Source organism: Varroa destructor, unplaced genomic scaffold, assembly GCF_002443255.2.
Source record: "Varroa destructor unplaced genomic scaffold, Vdes_3.0 BEIS01000004.1, whole genome shotgun sequence".
NCBI classification, from domain to species: Eukaryota; Metazoa; Arthropoda; class Arachnida; order Mesostigmata; family Varroidae; genus Varroa; species Varroa destructor.
In genome coordinates this window covers 1,322,624-1,343,873 of record NW_019211457.1, presented here as the reverse complement: position 1 = coordinate 1,343,873, position 21,250 = coordinate 1,322,624, and the positions used below count along the sequence as shown (strand labels likewise).

At 39.6% G+C, this 21,250-nt stretch overlaps 2 protein-coding genes and 1 long non-coding RNA gene across 14 annotated transcripts in view; 1 reads left to right on the top strand and 2 right to left on the bottom strand.

Moving 5' to 3' along the window:
* Positions 1-661: 661 nt before the first annotated feature.
* Positions 662-3,571, bottom strand: LOC111249391 (uncharacterized). Of its 4 annotated transcripts, none has more exons than XM_022803197.2 (4): positions 3,209-3,571; positions 2,677-2,834; positions 1,981-2,140; positions 662-1,681 (listed from the first exon to the last, which is right to left on the bottom strand). In XM_022803197.2, the coding sequence occupies exons 2-4, from the start codon at positions 2,738-2,740 to the stop codon at positions 916-918; spliced, it is 990 nt and encodes a 329-aa protein (XP_022658932.1). In that variant the 5' UTR covers positions 2,741-2,834; positions 3,209-3,571; the 3' UTR covers positions 662-915. The 4 variants fall into 4 exon arrangements, with proteins under 4 accessions (XP_022658932.1, XP_022658935.1, XP_022658933.1 ...); XM_022803200.2 differs by having other exon boundaries at positions 3,348-3,571; XM_022803198.2 differs by having other exon boundaries at positions 3,367-3,571.
* Positions 3,572-6,814: 3,243 nt separating this feature from the next.
* LOC111248915 (uncharacterized) lies at positions 6,815-16,426 on the bottom strand. Of its 9 annotated transcripts, none has more exons than XM_086986237.1 (7): positions 15,763-16,426; positions 13,765-13,954; positions 13,439-13,595; positions 10,271-12,665; positions 9,954-10,094; positions 9,077-9,242; positions 6,815-7,521 (listed from the first exon to the last, which is right to left on the bottom strand). In XM_086986237.1, the coding sequence occupies exons 5-7, from the start codon at positions 10,015-10,017 to the stop codon at positions 6,867-6,869; spliced, it is 885 nt and encodes a 294-aa protein (XP_086842363.1). In that variant the 5' UTR covers positions 10,018-10,094; positions 10,271-12,665; positions 13,439-13,595; positions 13,765-13,954; positions 15,763-16,426; the 3' UTR covers positions 6,815-6,866. The 9 variants fall into 9 exon arrangements, with proteins under 9 accessions (XP_086842363.1, XP_086842362.1, XP_086842365.1 ...); XM_086986236.1 differs by having other exon boundaries at positions 10,442-12,665; positions 15,763-16,423; XM_086986239.1 differs by having other exon boundaries at positions 9,954-10,084; positions 10,442-12,665; positions 15,763-16,423.
* Positions 8,104-21,250, top strand: part of LOC111248917 (uncharacterized) — a 33,647-nt gene continuing 20,500 nt past the window's right edge. The window contains exon 1 of the long non-coding RNA XR_002672720.2: positions 8,104-8,763. This is a non-coding gene — a long non-coding RNA (uncharacterized LOC111248917). The remainder of the gene's footprint in view (positions 8,764-21,250) is intronic.

Genomic DNA, 21,250 nt, shown 5'->3' with positions numbered 1-21,250 from the left:
AACCGTTTCGGAGCCGCACGCGTTCCCGAACACTGCGCTCACATCGTTACTGTTATTATTATTATCGTTGTTATTAGAATTTTCGTTTTTGATAACGGAAAATACGTCGGATAGAAATATCAGTTAAACCAAATTGTGCCTGCCCTAAAATCGATACTTACGCCGACGTACACTAAGTATCCACTAATTACCTGTTTTTGCATAGTAACATTGCCGTTATTTGATAACGCGACCCTTGATACTATCGTTAACCGCCAGTTGAGCTTACAGAATTGCAAAAACGATGTTAGCTCAGAATGACTGGTAAGCTAACCGCGTACAGTCTACTATAGACGCCCGTAAGCGGCGTCCAATCAGACAAAGGACACATAGCCTTTCGTCTGCACAGCTCATATTCAAAATACCGTAGAAGCGACACCTTAAACATGAGACGTCTGACAGGTGTACTTCAGGGGAACGAAATTATGAATTCGCGATATTCCGGTTGCTTAATTAAGCTATGCATCAATTGAGCTAGCCAGCATTTCTATATAGTATATAAATACATGAATAGCTGGTCTGTTGGTTTTAAACGATGTTTCGCTCAGTACCGAAATTCGTGATCAGCGGCAAGCCGACGACTCAAGCTAAATCTATCTAAATGAAACCATGTTTTTGTTCGAAGAGCCTTTATTATTGAGTATGGTAAATTTCGAAACGTTATCGAGGATGCCGGTGTGGTACGGTTAACGCCTATCTCTACTTTCTGATGATTTTTAACAAGATGCGATGTTTTTCTAAATCGTTAACCAGCAGTGGTTTGTTCTCCATCGTAGTTTTCCGCTGAGACGGTCAGACGATTTAATCGAACTTAAAATTACTATCAACCACAAACTGTCCGCGGTCTGGTACGTTCGCTTTGTCAATGCAAAGCCATCAACTCAGCTTTTCTATACGTACGGTTATTATAGCCATTTCTCGCTCGTAACTATCGAAAACTGAGGAGAAGTGAACATGCTGCCCAATCTGTGGATTTCGTACAGTGGCACTTCTACCTTCACCTTGTACCTCCTGTCCACACCAAATTGTTACCTTCCAAGTTAATTTTATTGTATTACTTTGCTGTTGACCTATGTCGAAGTATGAGAACCACATGCCTACATTTCTCGTGCTCTTATGAGCCGCAAAATAGAAGCCGACATTTCCAAGATAAACCGGTAGCGTTCGATAAATTTGTACCGAATCGCCTCTCGCAGACGGATAGAACTGAAGGATGTAGCATGCTGATTCAATAGGGTACGTGGCCGGTTTGACGCTTTGCCGTCTGCATTCGTCGGTCGTGGCCAGTCGTGTCTCGTATTGGCTAGCGCGTGAAGTTTTCTGCGGTGCACTATCCGGGCAATCTGGGGTCAAAACTGAGGTGTCCTTGCTCGGCTGAACTGATATAGCCGATTGTTTTGAGTCCTGTTCACTGTGTGAATTTTGCAGTTTGCTAAGCATCTTAGTCGCCGACGCTGGGCATGTTGACGCGCACGACGCGGCAGGAATATCACTGCCTGTGCTGCCGTCGACCAGAACGCAACCTGCAAAATGCTGTCGCAATTCGTCAGCGCCTAATACGATCTCACAGCACGGACATAGACAAGGCAGTTTAGCGACGAGCGGTTCCGGCGTCTGCACGTCTGTGATGGTCGCTGCCCTCCTAAAAATCGGACACATAAAGCAAGCGTTTCCTTCCAGACATAGTGCACTCATCACATCAATGTCTAGGATCTAAGGATTAGAGCAATGCAGTCCCGCCACGCGGAATGTATTATTAGCGGTCACCGTATGGTCGTTCTAAGGCTCGAAAGTTAAGAATTAGCTGAATTGTTTAAGAGTAGGATCCTTATTATATGTGTGAGCTATTTACCCGGTGGGGGTTGAACATTACCAGGGAAAAATACCGTTAGATCTCGCATACGAAACCCCGTTATAGTGCAGATCTTTTAAGAGACCTACCGACAGATCACGCAGAACGCACTTGGGACGTTTCTGTTCATTGGTAGTTTCAGCACACACCGATCACAAAAGACGTGCGCGCAATCGGTAAGATGCATTTTTGGGCAGACGTGATCACAACAGCCGCAGATTGCCAGCTTCTGTCGCAGATTATCGTCACCTGTATCAAAAGGGAGTTTGAACAGAATCATGAAGTTCACTTAGAACCCACTAGGGGGCGTAACAAAATGTACAGTTGAAAAGTAATTGAACCTTTTTCATTCATTGTATTATGCAGTATGGCGCATGTCAATTGGCAGGATTTGAACCCTATACCTCCGATGGCTCATTTGTCCAGAGGTGGGAGGGGTTGAATGATACTCAGTATTGATTTGCAGACAGAACAAATAGTATTTTCTTATAGAAGAAAAAGTTAACCCTAATCTTGAATTTCGACGTATTTTTTGTGGTTTATAACCCTTGAAGTTTCCAATATGTCTGTTCTTGAACGGAACTCGAGTTCGGCTCACGACGACACATCTGTAATGTTCTAGTGAGACAAATTCAAAAAAACCTATATCTAAATGACCAAAATGCCTCGACAATGAAAACTGCAAACCCTTTAAAACATTATTTTATACTTTTTCTGAACCAGAAGACTCAAGAGAACGAATAAACGAGTCATATTTCATACAGTACATGAATACGCGTAATTACCTGCACTTCGAAGGTCAACTTCAATCGAACCGGGAAGACAGATGGAAAATCCAGCCAGCTTCATCTTTGGTAGATTTCAGTGACAGGAACTTCTTATTTACTAGTTAATAGCTGATTCTGCAATTGGTCCTATGGAAATTTGATTTCGTCCGATACGGCTAAAACGAATAGGAGTCGCAATGAAGTTCCTCATAAATGAATTGATTTAACTCTACATCATGAATTCTACTAAATACATATAACTAATGAAGGATTAAGTACCTGGAAAAGTTACTGCTGTTGTCGTGCGCCCTTCGCACTGGAACTAAACCCCAAAACTCAATTACCGTTGTGTAACGACAACTATTTCTGCGTTCAGGTTTTTTCTGACGTAATGATTATGCTCAAAAATCTATATAAGGATGTACTCGCCTTTAGCCTAGATAATGGGAGTAATCGAGAAACGGAAACAGGTTGACCTCTTCTGTATTCGGGGCAATATTAAGTAACTTAAAAAATCCTACAACTGCAATAACGACAATGATAATCGTACCAAACAACGCTTTCCATATAAAAAATCCCTTTGCTGTCCCAGAGATCATCCCATCGAATTACTTCCAAGAAAAAACACGTTGCACATAACTAAATTTGTAGGTAAAACAGCTTGATCTAATATGATTCAAGCCAAAAACCTCTATGTCCTGTCATTACAGTGCAAAATTTGTAGGACGCCCTTTTTAGCATAAGCTCCCTTAGTACTTGATGCACCGCGACTCGACAGGACCGCTGTAAGATGGCTGCCGACTTTCCTCAGACGAGACAAGCACCCCTAGAACGAAGTAAAGATTCTTTCAAATCTGCCGTCATAGTCGATTCTGCTTCAGCTAAGGTAATTAGTGCTTCGTTAACATCAGAGAAAACTGACTATTTTTCCCTATTTAACACCTTTAGCACTTGCCCTGCAAGGTGCAAAAGAACAAACTAAAAAATACCCGCAAGAAATCGAACGAAGCTAGCGTGTTAGATTTCTCAGTACGGAGGCGCTCAGCAGCGTGCAGTCATGTGCGTGTATAAATATGACGACCGTGAACCTTAATCGTTATTATGAACGCAGTTATCATTGTATAAAGTCATACTGACGCCTCCTGCTTTTAATAACACTAAAACCGTTGTGACGGCAAAAGTTCATGTATATAGAAATGGTTAAGAGGGCATCCTTCATCCACTGGGCAAAATTGGCCCCCATTAAAATTGCTTAATTATCATTCTACTTGGTGCATAGCCTCTGGCTAAAAAAAAGTGAGAAGTCGTTGTTTCAAGTCCCCTAAATGATTCACACAATAAAACGTATGTGAATAAAGACAATGCCATCCTTTATTTCCATAGATTAGGTCCATAGATAGGTCTAACCATAGATTTTGTATTGTTCAACTGTTAGTCTACGTTGACCTCACGTTATCTTATAGGAGAAATCGAGCTTAGAGTAAGTTAATGTTTAGTAACATGAAATGAAATAGTTTTTTGAACAATATCATAATGTTTGATAGTTGGGGTAATTTATCGAACGTTTTGCGCTTTTTTTTTTTTGAACTGACAGTGAAATCTGATAAAACGAGCACCCCATTAAGTGCGGTCACAGTGAAAACAGGTTGGGTATCCTTCAACATAACGTTCCGAATGCGCGGTTTTCAAATTATTTCGACCATTTTAGAGAGCTATATTTAGCAGGAAGAGTAGAGTACATACTAGCGATTTGATACACTTTATACTGATTATTCCACAGGCAAAACACCTGGAACATGGACCACCCTGCAAGCTCTTATGATGTCTAAAAGCACTATGATTTTTAACGAATATATCTTTTGCTTTCAGCGCCCTCCCGTGTTAACTATTTTACTACAACATTTAAAGAACGCCCGGCTTTACCGACTCAATTAAACGTTTTGGAAATATTATTTGGATCAAATATGAATTAAGGCCCAGGCATACCGAGTCCAAGGTTTGGTAAGTGACAGTTCCACAGAGTAGACGACTACTTTGATAATGAAGTCTAGCGTGCATCATTATCTGTATCTGGGTTTGATGCTGGCAGTACGTTCTTTTATTTTTCTCGATCCATAATGGCTTTCCGTCTGCTCGTACTACCTATCTGTTAAGATATGATGTTGCATGTTCCTCTAAGCTACTCAACTAAAAGCAGAATTGATCACCCATATATACACAAACGAAAAGCACAATAACAATGTTTACCTTATTATTACTTCGCAATAATTAGTAAAAATAGACTTCTAGATAGTCCGTCGAATGTTTAACATCCAAAAGACTTGAGCTAAGACGTTAGGACCTTTTGCTGTATGTAGGTGAGGCGTTCTTTGTTTAGGCCGAAAGTTTAAAACTAATTCAGCTAATTCAATATTCAATTTAAACAAGTTCAGATCAAGCTAACCGCCTGATTTCAGCACTACACAGCGGCCATATTGCCTAACGCGGAAATTCAGCGCTATATACGAATTGTATGATCATTTAGGCGGTTTCTGCTGACAAGGGTTACAAAGGCAAGATATACCTACAGAACGCTGTACCAATGATTCATTAGTATCTAACCATCGAGAAGAATGACGTCGATTCACCTCTAGACATCCAAAAAAAGCAAGAGACCATTTCAGTAACATAATTTTTATTGTAGTTGTGCCTTTTCAGATTTTCACCAATGAGTACTACAAGCATGTAGCTTCTCGGCTAGCTCACTTTGGATGAGTTGTCTCGTCCACCTCATACCTGTTGTTCTGTCAGGGACTGTACCGTTGCCATTACGCCGTCTCTAAGTCTTTCTGCTTTGAATGACGAAGATTTTCTTAAATCCGTCAGCGTTTTCTAAGTCGTTCTGTCATTTCAAGCTGACCTGCTACAATGTGGGATCGAGATTAGTGAGAAGCTTCATTCTTATGCTTTCGTCGAGGTCTATTCGAGGTATCTGGAGCAATCGGTATAGTTGGTCGCGTGGGTCCAAAGCCAGATGACTTTGTGTGCCGCATCTCTGCTCCTTCAGTATTTCATTTTCATATTTGGCTGTTGTGACTTGCTTGATAGCGTCTCAAGCTAGATAAGCTGTCCCGCCTTCGAGGCGTCTAATGCGGATCATCTTAGTTGACAACAATACCACTGAAGAACTCCGCGACAGGATAACTCCTATCTTACTATCTCTAGCTAAATCTCATCAGCTGTAGCTATAGCGTATTGTACTAGTTGTATTTTTACTTTGCAATCGTACTTTACGTAAATTACGCCTCGCTCTCTATAACTACGTACCCTGCCTCAGGAAATAGGTCGAATTAGGCTACTTGGTCGTTGCGATTTTTCGAAGAAGACAAACATCAGGACTACACAGTGATTTGTGGCTAGGGTAGACTATCTTTTGGTGGATTTTGTTACTTCTAAATCTGTTCCACTGAGCAACAAAGAGATTCATATGGAGATAGAGCCATGCACTACTAATCGAAAGTCCGAGATGTTCCTAAAGGTGAACTTAAACGGTAAAGCAAGAGTAACAGTTGCAGCGTTTGTTCGTGATTTAAGATTTAAAATGACGATATTTAGATTGTACTTTAATGGTGATATTTCAGTGTACAATTAATTATAGTTGAAGCAATAATCAAATCGTGTCCTAGCTAACAGAGATAATCTTTTAAGTAAAACATTCATATCCGTTAGCCATTTTTGCGGAAGAACTGATACACGGTACCAAACGCTAAGAACAGGCTCTAAATTAAATGGACCAAGCTGATCCTACCAGTTTTGCGGTTTTTCTTTTCGAAATTTTCCCCCCTAACCAAATAATATCATTTTAGTTACGTGCACGTGTACATAGACGGGCTCGCTTTTGGCATGCATCGAAGACAACCTCTTAGCAACACGATAACGGCGAGTAACAGGGTTACCTCAGGGGCCGTTACGCAGGACGCACTGTGGCAAAATTTATACAAAGATTTTATCGAAATAAATCATCCGCGATTATCTCAGTCCAAATAATCCATATCTTCGTGGTTATAGTTAAACGCACAAAATCAAGACAAAAACAACAGCCGCTGCCTAGATACTTAAGTTTATGGGTATTGTGGTAATCTATTAAGCGCTGACAAATGAAAACGAATCCTTTCGCTAGTCAATGTTGAGACATTTTATTTGGCTTTCTGTTCGACAGTGATCTAATTTTACACATACGGATTTTCGAAGCTCACCTCCAAGATCTTATTAGCTCGTCTGGTGTACTTGGCAAAGAAGTTTTTTATACTAAAGGGGTGATATGCAAATTTGTTAATTGCATGTATAGGGTTTATTATAGTACTTTTTTGTATTTTTATGTATTTCGCTTCCATTGTCACCGACACCTTAATAAATAGTCGAGCCTGGTTTTCTTGCCCTGTCTTGTTTCGGAGCTTAAGCAGCAAAAAAAGATCTGATTTACCGCGATAGGCCAAAAAAAAAAAATCGATTGCTCCGGAAGTTTGCTTCGCTGTTCTATACTCACCTCGCTTAATATGCCTTACCAAAACAAGACGCCAGGTATCAAAAAGTACCGCGTTTTGATCGAGGTTTTTTTGGATGGGTCTTTGCAGCTTCTTTGACGCAAGGACGTGTTCCAAGTCGCCGTCTGAAGTCTGCGAGGTTGAGTTTCGAGAAAGCGATTTTGAAGTGGTGGGAGCCTCTGAGGTCAGCTGAGGAACGACTTCGTTATCGGTTTTGCAATTTTTCACGTGATCTTTCAGATCTTTAATCTTATTGGTCTTCGTGCACATCGGACAGAGGCCCTCGAGTTCAGCGATTAGTTCATCTTCATTCGTTACCTTGATAATACAGGAAGTCGTCCTGTAGGCAGTAACAACAATGAATTAAATGCTGCTAGGACCTAGTCGGGCCTTTTCAGAGAGTATGTACCTCCATGCTGATATGAAAATGGTGCTGAAATTTTCGCCTGATCTGATCAGACCTTTCTTAAAAACTAAGGGATTATATACACATGCTCTATCGAATACCCGACTAGCCATAAGACATTGAAAGAGACACATAGTAAAGACGTAGATGAGTTTTGTAAGCATAAGCCGTGTTTGCATTGAAACAAGTCGTGATTAACGTCAAGCACATAATCATTCGCTGGTAAGTTTAAGCAAGGTAAATTAAATTTGGGTTAATTTTACCCGCCGCCTACTCCAGCGTCTTAGACGAACAAGTGCTGCTTTCGACAGTTCGTTGAGGTAGTATTTGATTTTTCGCAGAGCCGTTTGAACCGTGTTTGGAAAAACAAATTTTAAAAGATTACTTCTACATCAGCGCTAAATTGTTGTTTACAAGGCTATGGTGCTTTCTTTAGCTAATGAAAGAAAGCGAGTCTCGCTCCGACTCCGAATATATTGTATGTGCTTTGTCACTCTCTACGAATTTTTCCCGTTTCCTACCTAATTTTCGTAAAAATATTCAGGTTACCCAGGTCTTTTTCATTATCAAATGTAAAATTACGAATTCAATTAGCCAATGATAAAAAAAAAGGCGATAATTTATCGGAGTTAGCATATGATACAACATGTTTTCTACGAGAGGCCCCTCATGACGGATTTCACGAGCCTTGCCGTAAGCAGTGAAACAGCTTGGCATGGTCGGGGAAAGAGCTGATGTCGCTTTGTTCGTCAAGTCTTTTCTATGAGATTGTCCTGTTTAGCCAATGGGACTCGCCCATATTCGAGTGTTTGTTGACAGTTTCTTTCATGTATTGCCTACTATATAAGGCGCATCCAGCTCCACCAAAAACGTTCCACCCAAAAAATCTGGCCTTAAGTGTACTCGCAGGTTGTTTCCTGTGCTTAGTAGTGATGTAGAGACACCATCTCTCGTAGCCTGTAACAATTCTATGTGGAAATCAGTCAGTGCAGTTCTGTGTCGCTCGAGATGTTTATAGGCAATGAGTAACCCATATTTCCTTGTGTGCCTCACTCAGAGTAACTTTTTAGGACATCCCGGGTCGTCAAGATGGGTGAAAATGGCTATATGAACGCAGTTCAATTCCCGGCCAGTTCGGGAGTAGTTCGTAGGCCGCCTTTTTTAAAAGGCCTCAAGGTAAAATTTTACTCACTGTTTATCGAAATAATAGCAAGTTTTTAGAGGTAACTCTTTTTAATGGTATATAAAAGTAGAAAAACAATGGATCTTTTACAAAACCGTTACTATTTTCCTAGTAACCTAGTGAACTATATAAAAGTATTATATCACTTTCATTTCACTATGGAGGTATTATTCTTACAAGACTAATATATCGTTCGCTTTTCCACAAAATGGACAACTAGGAAGAGGTGTTTCTGTTTAGGTCATTACAAACAAAAAAGGCTGATGCGACACTAGCAACGCTTTTGTTCCGTGACAATACACTTACCAGCAGATTAAGCATAAAGCCAATGACTCTTGCTTTCCGTCAGTTTCCGTGGTCCATTTGAATAGACAGCGGTCGCAAAAGGTATGCCCACATTGAACGACGTTCATATTTGAACAGTACCACTTGCATACGCTACAAACCCATAATTTTTGTTGTAGCTGTTGCCCTGTGCAGGCAAAGCACAAAAAACATGGCTTAAAACCTCCTTAGCATGCAACTAAAGTGATAAGCTATTAGTGACGAGATCATTCCAGAGAGCTAACCCATATTCCTCGTCGACATTGTCATGCCGGAACACAAACACCCGATGCCATAGTCGTATTCGCAGCATTTCAAATATTCGACTTGACCAATCGAAGACGGTAAATCGATTATAGTATTAAGCCAGGAAAACTGTGTCGGCGCAGAGTGTACAGAGAACAGGTTTTCATAGCTTATTATAATAGACAATTATTAACACAAACATATTTGTCGGCTTAACTGTAGTCGAGCTAAGATTCGATGCAGCACATTGCCGTCTCTTCCACTGATGGAACTCGTAAGCTTTGTGTGTTTTTTAGACAGTTGAAAAAAAAAGGATCTTGCGATACTTCCTTCGCTTCCATCCATCTTAGATCTTTCAAGCAAAGGTTGATTTTTGAACAGCTAACCTATTTTTAAAACTTGCTCCATTTTGAGCTGAGGGAGAACGCAGCCGCTCGTAGCCTGCAACGGCCTCGTAGGACCATTTAGTAGTAGTTGTTCTTTACGCAACTAGTCGGCGGCAGACAATGCTTCTAAGGCTCGACGAATACAAATGACTTCTCTGCCGAACTGTTCTTATAAAGACTCCCTCAAATTAGCTTTGAGAAAAATGATTTGCGAAGCAATAACTAACCAATATCTGTAAGTTTGATGTCAATTGCGCCCAGATGAAGACCGCTGAATCCACACAATTTCATACTGAGTCGATACTTCAGTACGATGGAATTGTCTCAGATCTCTAGCCCGATTATGGTAGATACATAGCTGAAAGTGACTTAGGAGCAGTCGACAATAAACAAGATTAGTTTGGAAAAAGTTTAACTGTGAAGTTCCTGTCATATGAAGTTCAACAAAGAATAACATTCACCTTACGAATCATATTAATTATTATCAATTAGTGTAAAAGGGATTAATCCTATCGTAAAGCAAATTTCTCCTATAGCTGCTAACGTTATCGAAAATTTTGCGGAATCTCGTTGTAGAACAACCCGCAGCGGTTGCTGGTCAACGTTCAGCAACAAAATCTGACCATGACCAGATTCGAGCCTACTCTGCTTGATATTTGTTTCTGGACACCAGTCCCGTAGATGTAATAGGCAGACAGTCGTCATTCGTACTTACCTTTGTTGTTGCTTATTGATAGGCAGCGTGTGTTTTGAAGCTGAAAAAAAAGCATAAGCGACTAGGAACAACGAATAGTTTCCACTTACGGTCGAATCACTGTTTTTGATATATGTCTCAGGTAACGGATTTTTGTTTTTTTCACTTTCAGTCAACTAAATGCCCACAGAACGCTGGGATACTCTTTTATTTTAATTAGTTTAATAAACCAGGCGACTTTACGTTACGAATAGCACGATATAGGCACGAGTAGGAAAGGATTTGTTTGCTGAACAGATGACTGATCTTTGGATTCTGACAACTCTCCGACAAGGCCCATGTTGTTTCAGCCGGAACAACTTGTTTCGAGTGCATATTATTGCAGTGACATGATCGTTGGCTTAGCTAACGCGTTACAAGGTTATCTGTTGTCCCGTATTTCGGGTTCGGCTTGCGATCGATGAGAGTTGAAATTGGTGAGGTAAACTAATTGAAAGGTACTCAGATGTAAAAAAATACATCTACAGATAACAACCATGACGCATAGTCTTTTCAATCATCATACAACAACGAGGCCATCACAAGAGTGGCTTATCATGGTTATTTTATCACTTGACCGTTCTGAGCCGATACTCGTTTATGTCATAGAGCCTATATTCTAACTAAGCACTACGTAAATTGTTTTTCTCACAATAGTTCATGCATTGAATATCACTATAAAACGGATTTGTGCGAGGGCATGGTTGATTATGATTAAGACGTCGTTGGAGCTAGAAAAGCCCAAGGTCAAGAAGCTTTACACAATAGTGACGGCGTACTTCAAGTGTACGTTAGCTCTTGGCTCTATTCAAATCAAGATTTGTCACAACAGCTAATGATTGCAATACGAACTGTGATGAAGTGTGTGCGATGCGTGAAGTACGATGAGGAACTATCCCAACGAAACCAATAAAAAAAAAGTATCCTATTTGTAAAGATTTAGCTTGGGACACATAATATATAAAAGCTTTTCTATAGAATAGTTGATATTATTATAATTACTAAGCTAAATCGTAAACGTCTGGATCGTTATTAACATAGTTGATTCTACCGCTGTTTTGTACCTCTATCGCGATCGCGAACTTACATATTTTGACGTAAAATTTCATTGTAAGTTTACCTAAAGAGGCTTGGCTTTAACCTTATTTTGAAAAATAAATGTATTTTCTTATCCCATTGGCTGTTTATTTTCTACCTAGAGATGGTCTGAAGTCTGAAACAGTAGTAGCCAAACTTGGAACAAGGTAGCTGCCTGAAACAATATTCATAAATGATTCGGGCTTTTCGTTCAGTACTGCTTTAGATGACTGGCGCCCAGCAAGCGATTCGAACCGTATCTATATTTGTGTCGCGACATTCAGTAGTCGAATGCGTTACTATGGCGTCATCAGTTTGTGAACTTTAAACTTTGGTGAACTCCGTACACCTAAATAATGCCTAAACTTATAACTGAAAACGAGCCACTTTCTATATTAGAAGTATCGTTTATTTTTATCTTGTTTCCAGTAGGCGTATTTAGAAAGGCCAAGGTTCTACTTGCTCGATACATACAGTTAGTATGACATTATCTCTTTCGTTGCTTTGGAAGAACGAATCTAACGTAGCGAGCTGTCCAACTTCATAATTCCTTAAAGTAGTAGTATGGCCTGATCCTTCAGTTGCTTGTCCGTGTCGTACAGTGACTTTTAACACGGAGAAAATTTTTTGAGTTAGATTAACTCCTTCGAGTAACGCAATCCGAAGGTACAGACTTTTACTCCGGGTAGTCGCTGCGAAATAGATACCCAGGCCCGCAGTGTACACCGTCGGTGTTCTATACGTTTTACACGATTCAGACGTCTTATAATTATAGATTAATTGAACTGCATAAAAGCTTGGAAATGTGGGCCGATTCATAGCACGCAGTTTTTCTTCAATAACATTCATTCGATTCTCAAGAAGGTCCTCAGACTCACGCCGAGAAGTAGCGAAAGAACTGTTGGCCTCGTGGATGTCGTGGTTTTCTTCACTCGAATTACGGTGTTTATTCGCAATAGCTAGCACCTTAGTCGTCGTTCCCTGCACTCTTTCCGGATTTCTGATACATTTCACAAAATGATCTCGTAGTTCCTTGACTTTCAATATGACTTCGCACGCTGGACACGAGCAACAAAGTTGTGTTACAAACTTCTCCTGAATACGAATCTCCATAGTGGCAACAAATCGCCTAAAACAAGTATCTTGTTTTATTTCCTGAGAAGTCTCGTTGTTTCCAAATACATTAAGATGAGTTATGAGTACAGATAAGCTCAAAAACGCTGCGGTGTTGACAAGTCATGAGCTTCAGTTTCGTTTAGATTCTGCTCTGGAGAAAACGGGGACTTCGAGAGAATTCAGAAGAATAGACTGAAATTTCGCTCGAAATTCAGTGATCTATTTCACATAGAAAACACATTAGCCAGTGTTAAATCTACTTTAGCTAATTCATATAATGTACAAATATTCAGTAGTTTTAAAGTGCGGTACAGGATAACGCCCGATGTTTAGCCTGTAAATAGTTATTATTTATATTATACGGGGTAACGCTGACATCGCAGCTCGTACCAGGAGTCTTCTGATTCCGGAACGTTAGGATATTAGAGCTATTGAAACAGCAAAAGTGGAGTGGGTATGAATCAGAAGCTATGTAAGTAACAATCGTATACTGAGCTAAATCGATAGCAGCCACAGTACGGTACAAAAGGGTTAATGTAAATTAAACGTATCAGGCAACTATATGAAAACTATGGCTTTGTTCAGAGTAGAAACTGTATCACCGAAAATTATAAACACCTTACAGCGTCTATCATGATCATTTTATTGTTATTTTTATACACTTCACAATGATTGCAGTGCTAGAATCAGTTATGCCTAAATTCATGTAGCTCGTAAATCGTCCATGTTATTTTATTGAAAACAACAATAACATATATCAGTTTGAGTAGTTTAGCACAGGGTTACCTGCATATCGCGCATATGGTGGCTGAAATATCTTCGGCAACGACCTGCTCAACAAGGCAACGCTGACAAAACACGTGGCCACAGTCTCCGAGACGCATTACCGGGCAACAGTAATCGCAGCAGCTGCAAATGGCGAGTTTCCGCTGCAGTTGAGCCTCTAATTGTTTGATACAGGGACGAAAAGAAAGCGCACAGCTTGAGACAATTGCTGCTTTTGCCCCGTAAACACGGACGTTCGCTGATGAACGAAACGCGATGTCGGTTCGATACTTTAGAATAAACAAACGTGGCTGGTCAAATGCCAAATGCTCTGATAAACAACGTACCGGAGTTTGCAGGTGCGACTTCAATCGCGCCCAACTGAAGAGAACTGAATCCCCAAAGCTTCATGTCGAAACAGAACCGTTTGTAGAAGTAAATGCTGTACTATATTGGACTTGTTATGTTTCGTCGTTGCGTTAGTGCTCCAAGTTTATGCAGACGCAGCATCAAGAATCCTGAGCAGCCAACTGAAACCTAATTTGCATTACAGAAGTTTCGAGGCTATTTAGCTCGAATTTATTAAATCAGACTCAAGAAAATATAAAAGCTATCCTAAATTTGTTCGTCGTTAAGGTGAATTTTCGAAGGTGCGACAGACAGCATGTTTTCGTTCGGTGACCTGGATAGCTGTTGGATGTTGCTAACGGGTGCCATGGAATCCTTAAAATCTGTATTTTGATTGCGATAATACTTTGACGGTTTAAGTAAACAAATACTTCGACATAAACAAAAACGACTATGGCTATGTAACCTAATGCTACTAAACTAAAACCATGTAATCGTGCCTATTGAATGCATGTTGAAATATAGAAACACAACTTGTTTCTAGTTCAACATTCATTTTTACATCGAGAAAGAGCTGTAGCATGAAGTCCGAGGTGTGAATCATCTATTGCGTAAGCAAGTAGATTCTAAATCTTCAACCTAAAGAAATATCAATCGTTTTGAAGCTCGATTTATTTCGCACTGTTACATTACCTCTGAGACATTTGAACTTTATCCAGTGCAAATGTACAAAACTGCTCAGACGACATAATGTATTCGTTTAACTCTGATACGACAGTTTAGCACCTAACAACTGCTACGGTACACTTTTCTTGTTCTTTACCCTTTTGGGGGTAAAAGCACAAATTGTAGTTTTTTATAGAACAATGGACAGAATCGCGTGACATAATCTTACAAATATTAATCGGTGTTCCTCGCATTTAATAGCATATCATAGCTCATCATCATATTTGTAACTAGTCTATAATAGAAAGCAAAGTTACCTCTTAATCCTGGTTCAATTCGAATTTGATTTGTTTGAAAAATGAAATTTTCTGGAAGACTCGTTGGTGATTACTATGATTTTCAAACAAAAGATTCCACGTACTCTTCATGTTAAGCACTTATATTAGTTTAGTTATATGATCACTGGCAAATGCTAGAGACAAAACATTTTAATAGACAGCATTGAAAATTACTAAGTAAGAAATTCATTTCAAATCATCATGAGGTTGCTTATTAGTTGGAAATAATCTAACAGGTGTGACGCACTTTGAGTCGTCTGCCCATTATGACTAACACACAAAAAACCTAAAAGTAGGCTTAATATAAGCCAAGTAAACTAACATGAAACTGCATCACGCTAGGCATATCAGATCGGTCAACGGAACGATGACTCAGCCTTCTTGATAAAAGTCATGGAAAATTCTGCAGTAACACATATGCCTACTAAATAACACGAGAGATGAGCGAGTAAGATTCGAGAGAGGGTTAAGATATACTTCGTTTTGTGCTCGAGGACAATGGTCTGAAACATGGTTTTAGACAGAAACATATTGTCCGTATAAAATTGTTTCTGACGGCGTGGTCTCTTTTTTACCTCCAATAAAAAGTCTTGATGATCGAACAGCTCAATTGATGAGAAAAGACTTTTTGCCCATCAAGGAAGGCACAAGGTTGTCTACACAGAGTTTTGAGGATGAAGAAAATGCTTCCTAGCTGGGCATAGATGTTTGTCCTCACTTAACGTAATCGTCGAGCTTCACTTTCCAACGGTATGGCTTGCTTGATCAATGTAGGACAGACAAATTTTGCGGAGTTGGCTTCCGACAATTCTCGTTGGGAATAAGCCAAAGATTTTACGGCAAAAGAATCTGCATTCTTCTCGATAAGTGGCGAGGGACCAAAGGTTAACGGCTGAGGTCTCAATACAGTTTAAAGAAAAGATGAAACCGGATTAAAACAACTTATACATATCATCTGCTGTACCCTACCTAGACCTTTTCTATAGTACTTACTCAAAGTTCATACAGCAATGTTGACTGCTGTACAACTAATACTGGTTTGTCGTCCTTCGGTTATTCTGGTAGTATTCATCCATGAGCTCACGAACGTCACGTGCAGACGATGCAGTTCCTCACCAATATAAAGATTGAAAAAATATTCGGATTACGTTGAGTAATACGGAATACCCTTCATGCTTGTTTGTAAATTATAACACAATATCCAATTTTTTTGTAATTTTCTGGCGTATACCTCGTATGGTCGTTATTTTCGTCGACGCCCCGCCATCTTAGCAAGCGTCTTGCTGGCGCACGGTACAACCCGTTAACGCTACTGAAGCCTATACCAAAGTGGACTCCTCTAGTGGAAAGGGCCCTAATACTGTTCTTTCCGCTGCCACTTTTAACTGTCGACGGGCCACGAAGGTAATATTTGGTAGCAAAGACTTCGTGTTCTGCTAAGGCCGTCCCGAATATAATACATCGCACCATCAGGCATTGGTTAGGTTATCTGGACAGGGAAATCGAACGTCGATTTATGTGAATGATTTGTGCAGATAAACCAAAGAGAAACGTTTTGTCAATCTTATATATGTATTTCCATTTAAGGATTGGCCCTGAGTCATGCTGTATAATAAACCTTCGAGTACTGGAATGGCGCCTAGGCTTTGCTCTAAAAGCAGGCTATTACCCGAATGCTAATGAATTGTGTACGGATATAAATAGGATCAACGTGGAAAACTAAATCCTACTAGGCAAGCATAAACTATTTAATTATTCAGAAATTAAACCCGCAAAATTTAAACACGGTGAGCCCGCGAAGTTTGAATGCGTTAAATCCGTGACGAAGGAAAATTGCGTAAGTTGCTCGTGAGATACGAATGTATCGGCATAATCAGCACACGGGCAACTAAATAACGCATAATATATTTATCTGAATAAGCTACAACAATCATAAATATATGTCAAAGCAATTTTATCGGTCTGAAAAAAATAAGAGTGAGCACTTGGTTGGAAAAACTTATTAAAAGTTGTTGGTCAATAAAGGCTAATACTCCGTTAGATTCTCCCTAGTAAGTCTTTGAACCCGAGACACTTCGGACACACAATAGCGACGAACAATGCTTGGTAGATATAAACAAAAAATAACAGAGACTGGATATTTAGTGAGCAGCTTGATCCACACCTAGCCTACGAATAGAAGACTCGAATTGAACGAGGCTGATACCTTATCATTCAGAAATTCCTATCTCATATGACCAATTAAAAACCACGAAAATGTCAGTCTAGATCACGAAAGTCCATCAACAATCACCCGTTTTACCGCTGCTGAATCGCGACAGCTTAATACATATGTATCTTCGATATTCTACTTCGAATCTCCTGATCGAACTGACCGCAAACCACAATAAGACGCAAATACAGATCAAATGGCCAAATAAATAGAGAGTTTTATGGTATCGATAGATCTCTCACCAATACGTACGCACGCAGGGTTAAATAAACGAGAATTGTCATCTCCAGCTGGGCAAATAGAATCCTATAGAAGAGCCTCGTCAAAAGTAACGACAGAGGCATACTTGTGAAGTGATCAACGACTTGGGCTTTGGGCATTTGAAAGAACGCCATTGTATATATATACAAGATAATATAAATAAAAATAAACACAAACTTGAGGAACAATAGGATAGACAATAGGAGGAACAATAATGAAAGGAACCAATACAACTTGTTCATCATTTTCAACGGCAGTCTTCGTAAACAACAGCAATATTGCTGTCTTTCAGCAAGTTTAACCCATCTAAATAGCACTCGTTACAAAGAATTCATGAGAATTTCATATTCAAAGAGCACAGATCGGATGAAGTTTTTAAACGGTTGAATCTGCATTTTACGTAGGCACCCGTTTTTTTTAACAGAAGGCGTAGTTCTGTCCTCAGACAATATCAATCGCTAACCTTGTTGACTAATCATGCTAAAAGGCACTAATGATAAATGTCATTGCGACGCGAGCGCTTGTGTTGCTCAAAGGGACGAATCAGCCAATACCACACTGTCTCGTTCTGCTCGCGTATCGTCCCCCCGAAACTTGAAGCAGACCCTCCCCCCGCCCCCCCACAAAAATTTATGCTGATAATATTGAAAGAATAAGTAGTATTGTTATGATTAGTTATTACTGGAGAATATAGACGTCTTAAAAATTCGCTATCTTGTATGGAAAAACCTTAGTAATATTTCCGTTTGAGGAATGAGAAAGTACAAGGATCTCCTACGTGAGGAAAAATCCTACCCTATGCAATAAACAATGAGCGGGAAATTGAGTGGCTACGAGGCTGACCGTTTTCCGTAGTATCAGAATTCGGAAAAATTTCAGAGCTAAAAGGGGTAAGATGGCCGGCCGAAAATTTATCCTAACTCAGAAAGCATACAGCTTTAGTATTAGACCAACCATAATTTATTGCTAGAGTCAATGAGCCGCTGCATCGAAAGCCGTTTCATGCAAGTCTCCTGCGGCGCATTCGGAGTTATTACTGCTGCTTTCTGTAAGTTCCTGTTTTTGTATCCCTCACCGCTACTATTTTTCCAATATTTGGGGTATGCCTCCATTAGCCGCGGTTCAACCAGATTCGGCTAGAATAAAACTAGTGAAGAGGCGATACCGGCAGCCTACATACTTTAGTAGCATATATCTGGAAGAAATAAGGGGTAGAAAATGAAACGGGGCAAAATGTGGGGCTCTAGATAATCTAAAAGTCGATGCTTGTTGATATAGTTTTTGATAACCCAATAGAAAAACAGGCATAGATCGCTCATGAAATGTAAGACTCAGTCCGCAGAACAAAAACTTTTTCGGAATAGCAAGTTGCTATAATGATCTTGTTTTCCTTATTATAACAGTAACTTACAGCGTGACCGAATTGTTTCTTTCAGAAACCATTACTCCAAAAGTTGTTGTGTTAAAACAGACAAACTTATTGAAGGATCAGTATCGCTATAACTCATTCGAATATGTAGAGAAAGCTATGTTTTTTGGGAAGTTTCTTCATCTTCGCAGATTCTAAAGGTGCGAATGTTTTTGATACTACGAGTGCAGCTAGTTGTAGGAGGCGCGACTTGAAGAAGTTTCGTCATTGCTAAATTTTGTCTGCTATATTTTTGTCATGACCTTCATGTAGGCCCGAAGACTGCTGTTATGAAAAATAAGAGTAGAATAATTTTACTCTTTTTTTCTTCTAATTTTCTCTAATAATTCTAATAATATAATAATAATTCTTCTAATAATTCTCTTTTCTTCTAATTTTTTTTTTTTAAAGCACAGGCTAACACAAACACGAACCGGTTTACTCATCATCTTTTTAAATGAAATAATGATTTTATTAAAAAAGGTTTTTTTGCCAGCAAAATATGAGTTCTTAGATCATGTTGTCCAGAAAAAATCTTCATTTAGGAAATGCTTCAGGAAAAAATCGACGCTTTTTGAATCAAACCAAAGCTGCTAAGGGGTATTTTCTTTTCACTGTCCGAAACTTAGCGTTGCGTAATCTGGAACGTAAGGTAACTATGTAGGTAACAATTTGCTTGCGCTGCTCATTCCGAAAGTAGAGGCCACATAAGAATCCAATATAAAGAAAATGCATAATGACAGATATCGAGCGTCGAGGCATTTCTAAGCCTCTTGCCAGGGCAGGATATCAGATCGGAGTAAATTTCGGTTTCTGACTCCGGTCCTCCTATTCCTAATACAAGCATCATCTTGATAATGATACCGGAACTATTTTTGCTATGAAATCTGAAATTAAAAAAGAAGTCTTATTTTTTGCCTTGCACTAGGGTCTTCTATGGCTACGGAAGAGTTCGTGCGATGCCAGTGAGGAAAAACTGCGACAGAATAAAGTCTCAACGGTTTTAGTCACGGTTTGGCGGGTGTCAGCACTGAAAAGGTCTTTCTTGACAAATTTCATTCAAACAAACGTAGGAACGACAGGCGATGTGATCCAGCTTCGAAACCGAACGTAGACACATAATCTTTTCACGCTCCAATTTTATGAAGCACCGCTTAACGAACGCAATGGAACTGCACCTAAAGAATCGAACCATCTACTGGAGTCATCTACTCTAAGATTGCAAGGAACGCTTCATTTGCCGATCGATATCTGTTGTTGCTTCTTTAGATATCTACATACATTCTGCTCAGTAAATCCAATATTCAAATCACCGAAATGTCGAATGTTATGCTCAAGTGAGTCAAAAGTCAACCTCTATATGATGCCTAACTTGTCGAAATAATTGGTTGAGTGCGTTTTTAAAATTGCCTAAAAAACACTTGACAGCAAACTTGATACTTCGATCAGCTACACAGATCTCTCACTCGCTATAGCGGATAGCGCCGTACTACAGTCGGCATATCACCTATAGCGAGTCAGTCACCGGAACTTGAGAAAATACTTGCAACAGTCAATGCACCGGAACTTGAGAAAATATCCAAAGGTGATCCTTTCAATTGCCAATGGACTATTGCAAAGTAATAACTTTGCAGGTAAAGCTAGATCTAGGAAATGGGGCCGTCCGAAGCTATTTTTCACGAGCAGTCTTCAACTTAATATGCAAGTGTATGAGCCAATTTTTGGCGAAAAAAATTCTTTAAACTCGTTTGGGCTAGAGCTATATTACCATATATATATATATTATTATTATTAGTGTCAAAAGCCAAGCATAGCATTAGTCGTAGAGGCTAGTTAATTGAAAACATCGAACTCGTCGGTTTGATTCTACGCAGACTTGGTGTACTCATGAAGTCTATGTAGAGAAACCTTTGTTTACCATTATATTTTATTCTATTAAATAGAACATTTTCAGACATCATCAGTATTGTCTACGGCTACCGTCAGACGTATATTTCATTTACCGGTTCCATAGGTAATTCCGTAGTCTCCATGAAACAAACCTAGGAAACATGGAAATTATATGATAATCGAACAGGACTAAAATTTAAACACCAACAAACTATGTGTCGCACCAATATTTGCAATTAATGGACAGTAACACAGAGACGATGGCAAACGAAGCTTCATATCCAGTTAAGGCACGCTGCACCAAAGAGGACACACCCGATAAAAAAAGTGACGTAGAAGACCTCATCCTGCATCTCGCGCTCTAATTACTATAAAGAAGATCCAAAAAAGTTCATCAACAGTGAACCAACAGAAAAACTCTGGTTGTTCCTTTATGAACAGTCGGAGTTAAGCAGAGCAGTCACTGACGAACTCAAACTATCTCTTAGCAGTGGCACATTTTTTTGGCATTCAAACTAGCTTATGGCCAGTTGAACCGCATGTAACATAACATTAATGGGCAAACAGTGAAATATTTTAGTGTAATTATTCCACTCCTGCTGTAATAGTAAAGACGGCCAACAGTTCGTCTATAGTAAAACCATTGGCCTATATTATGTAGTAGACATCCAATGGTAGTACCATCCACACATGCCAATATTTCTACTACA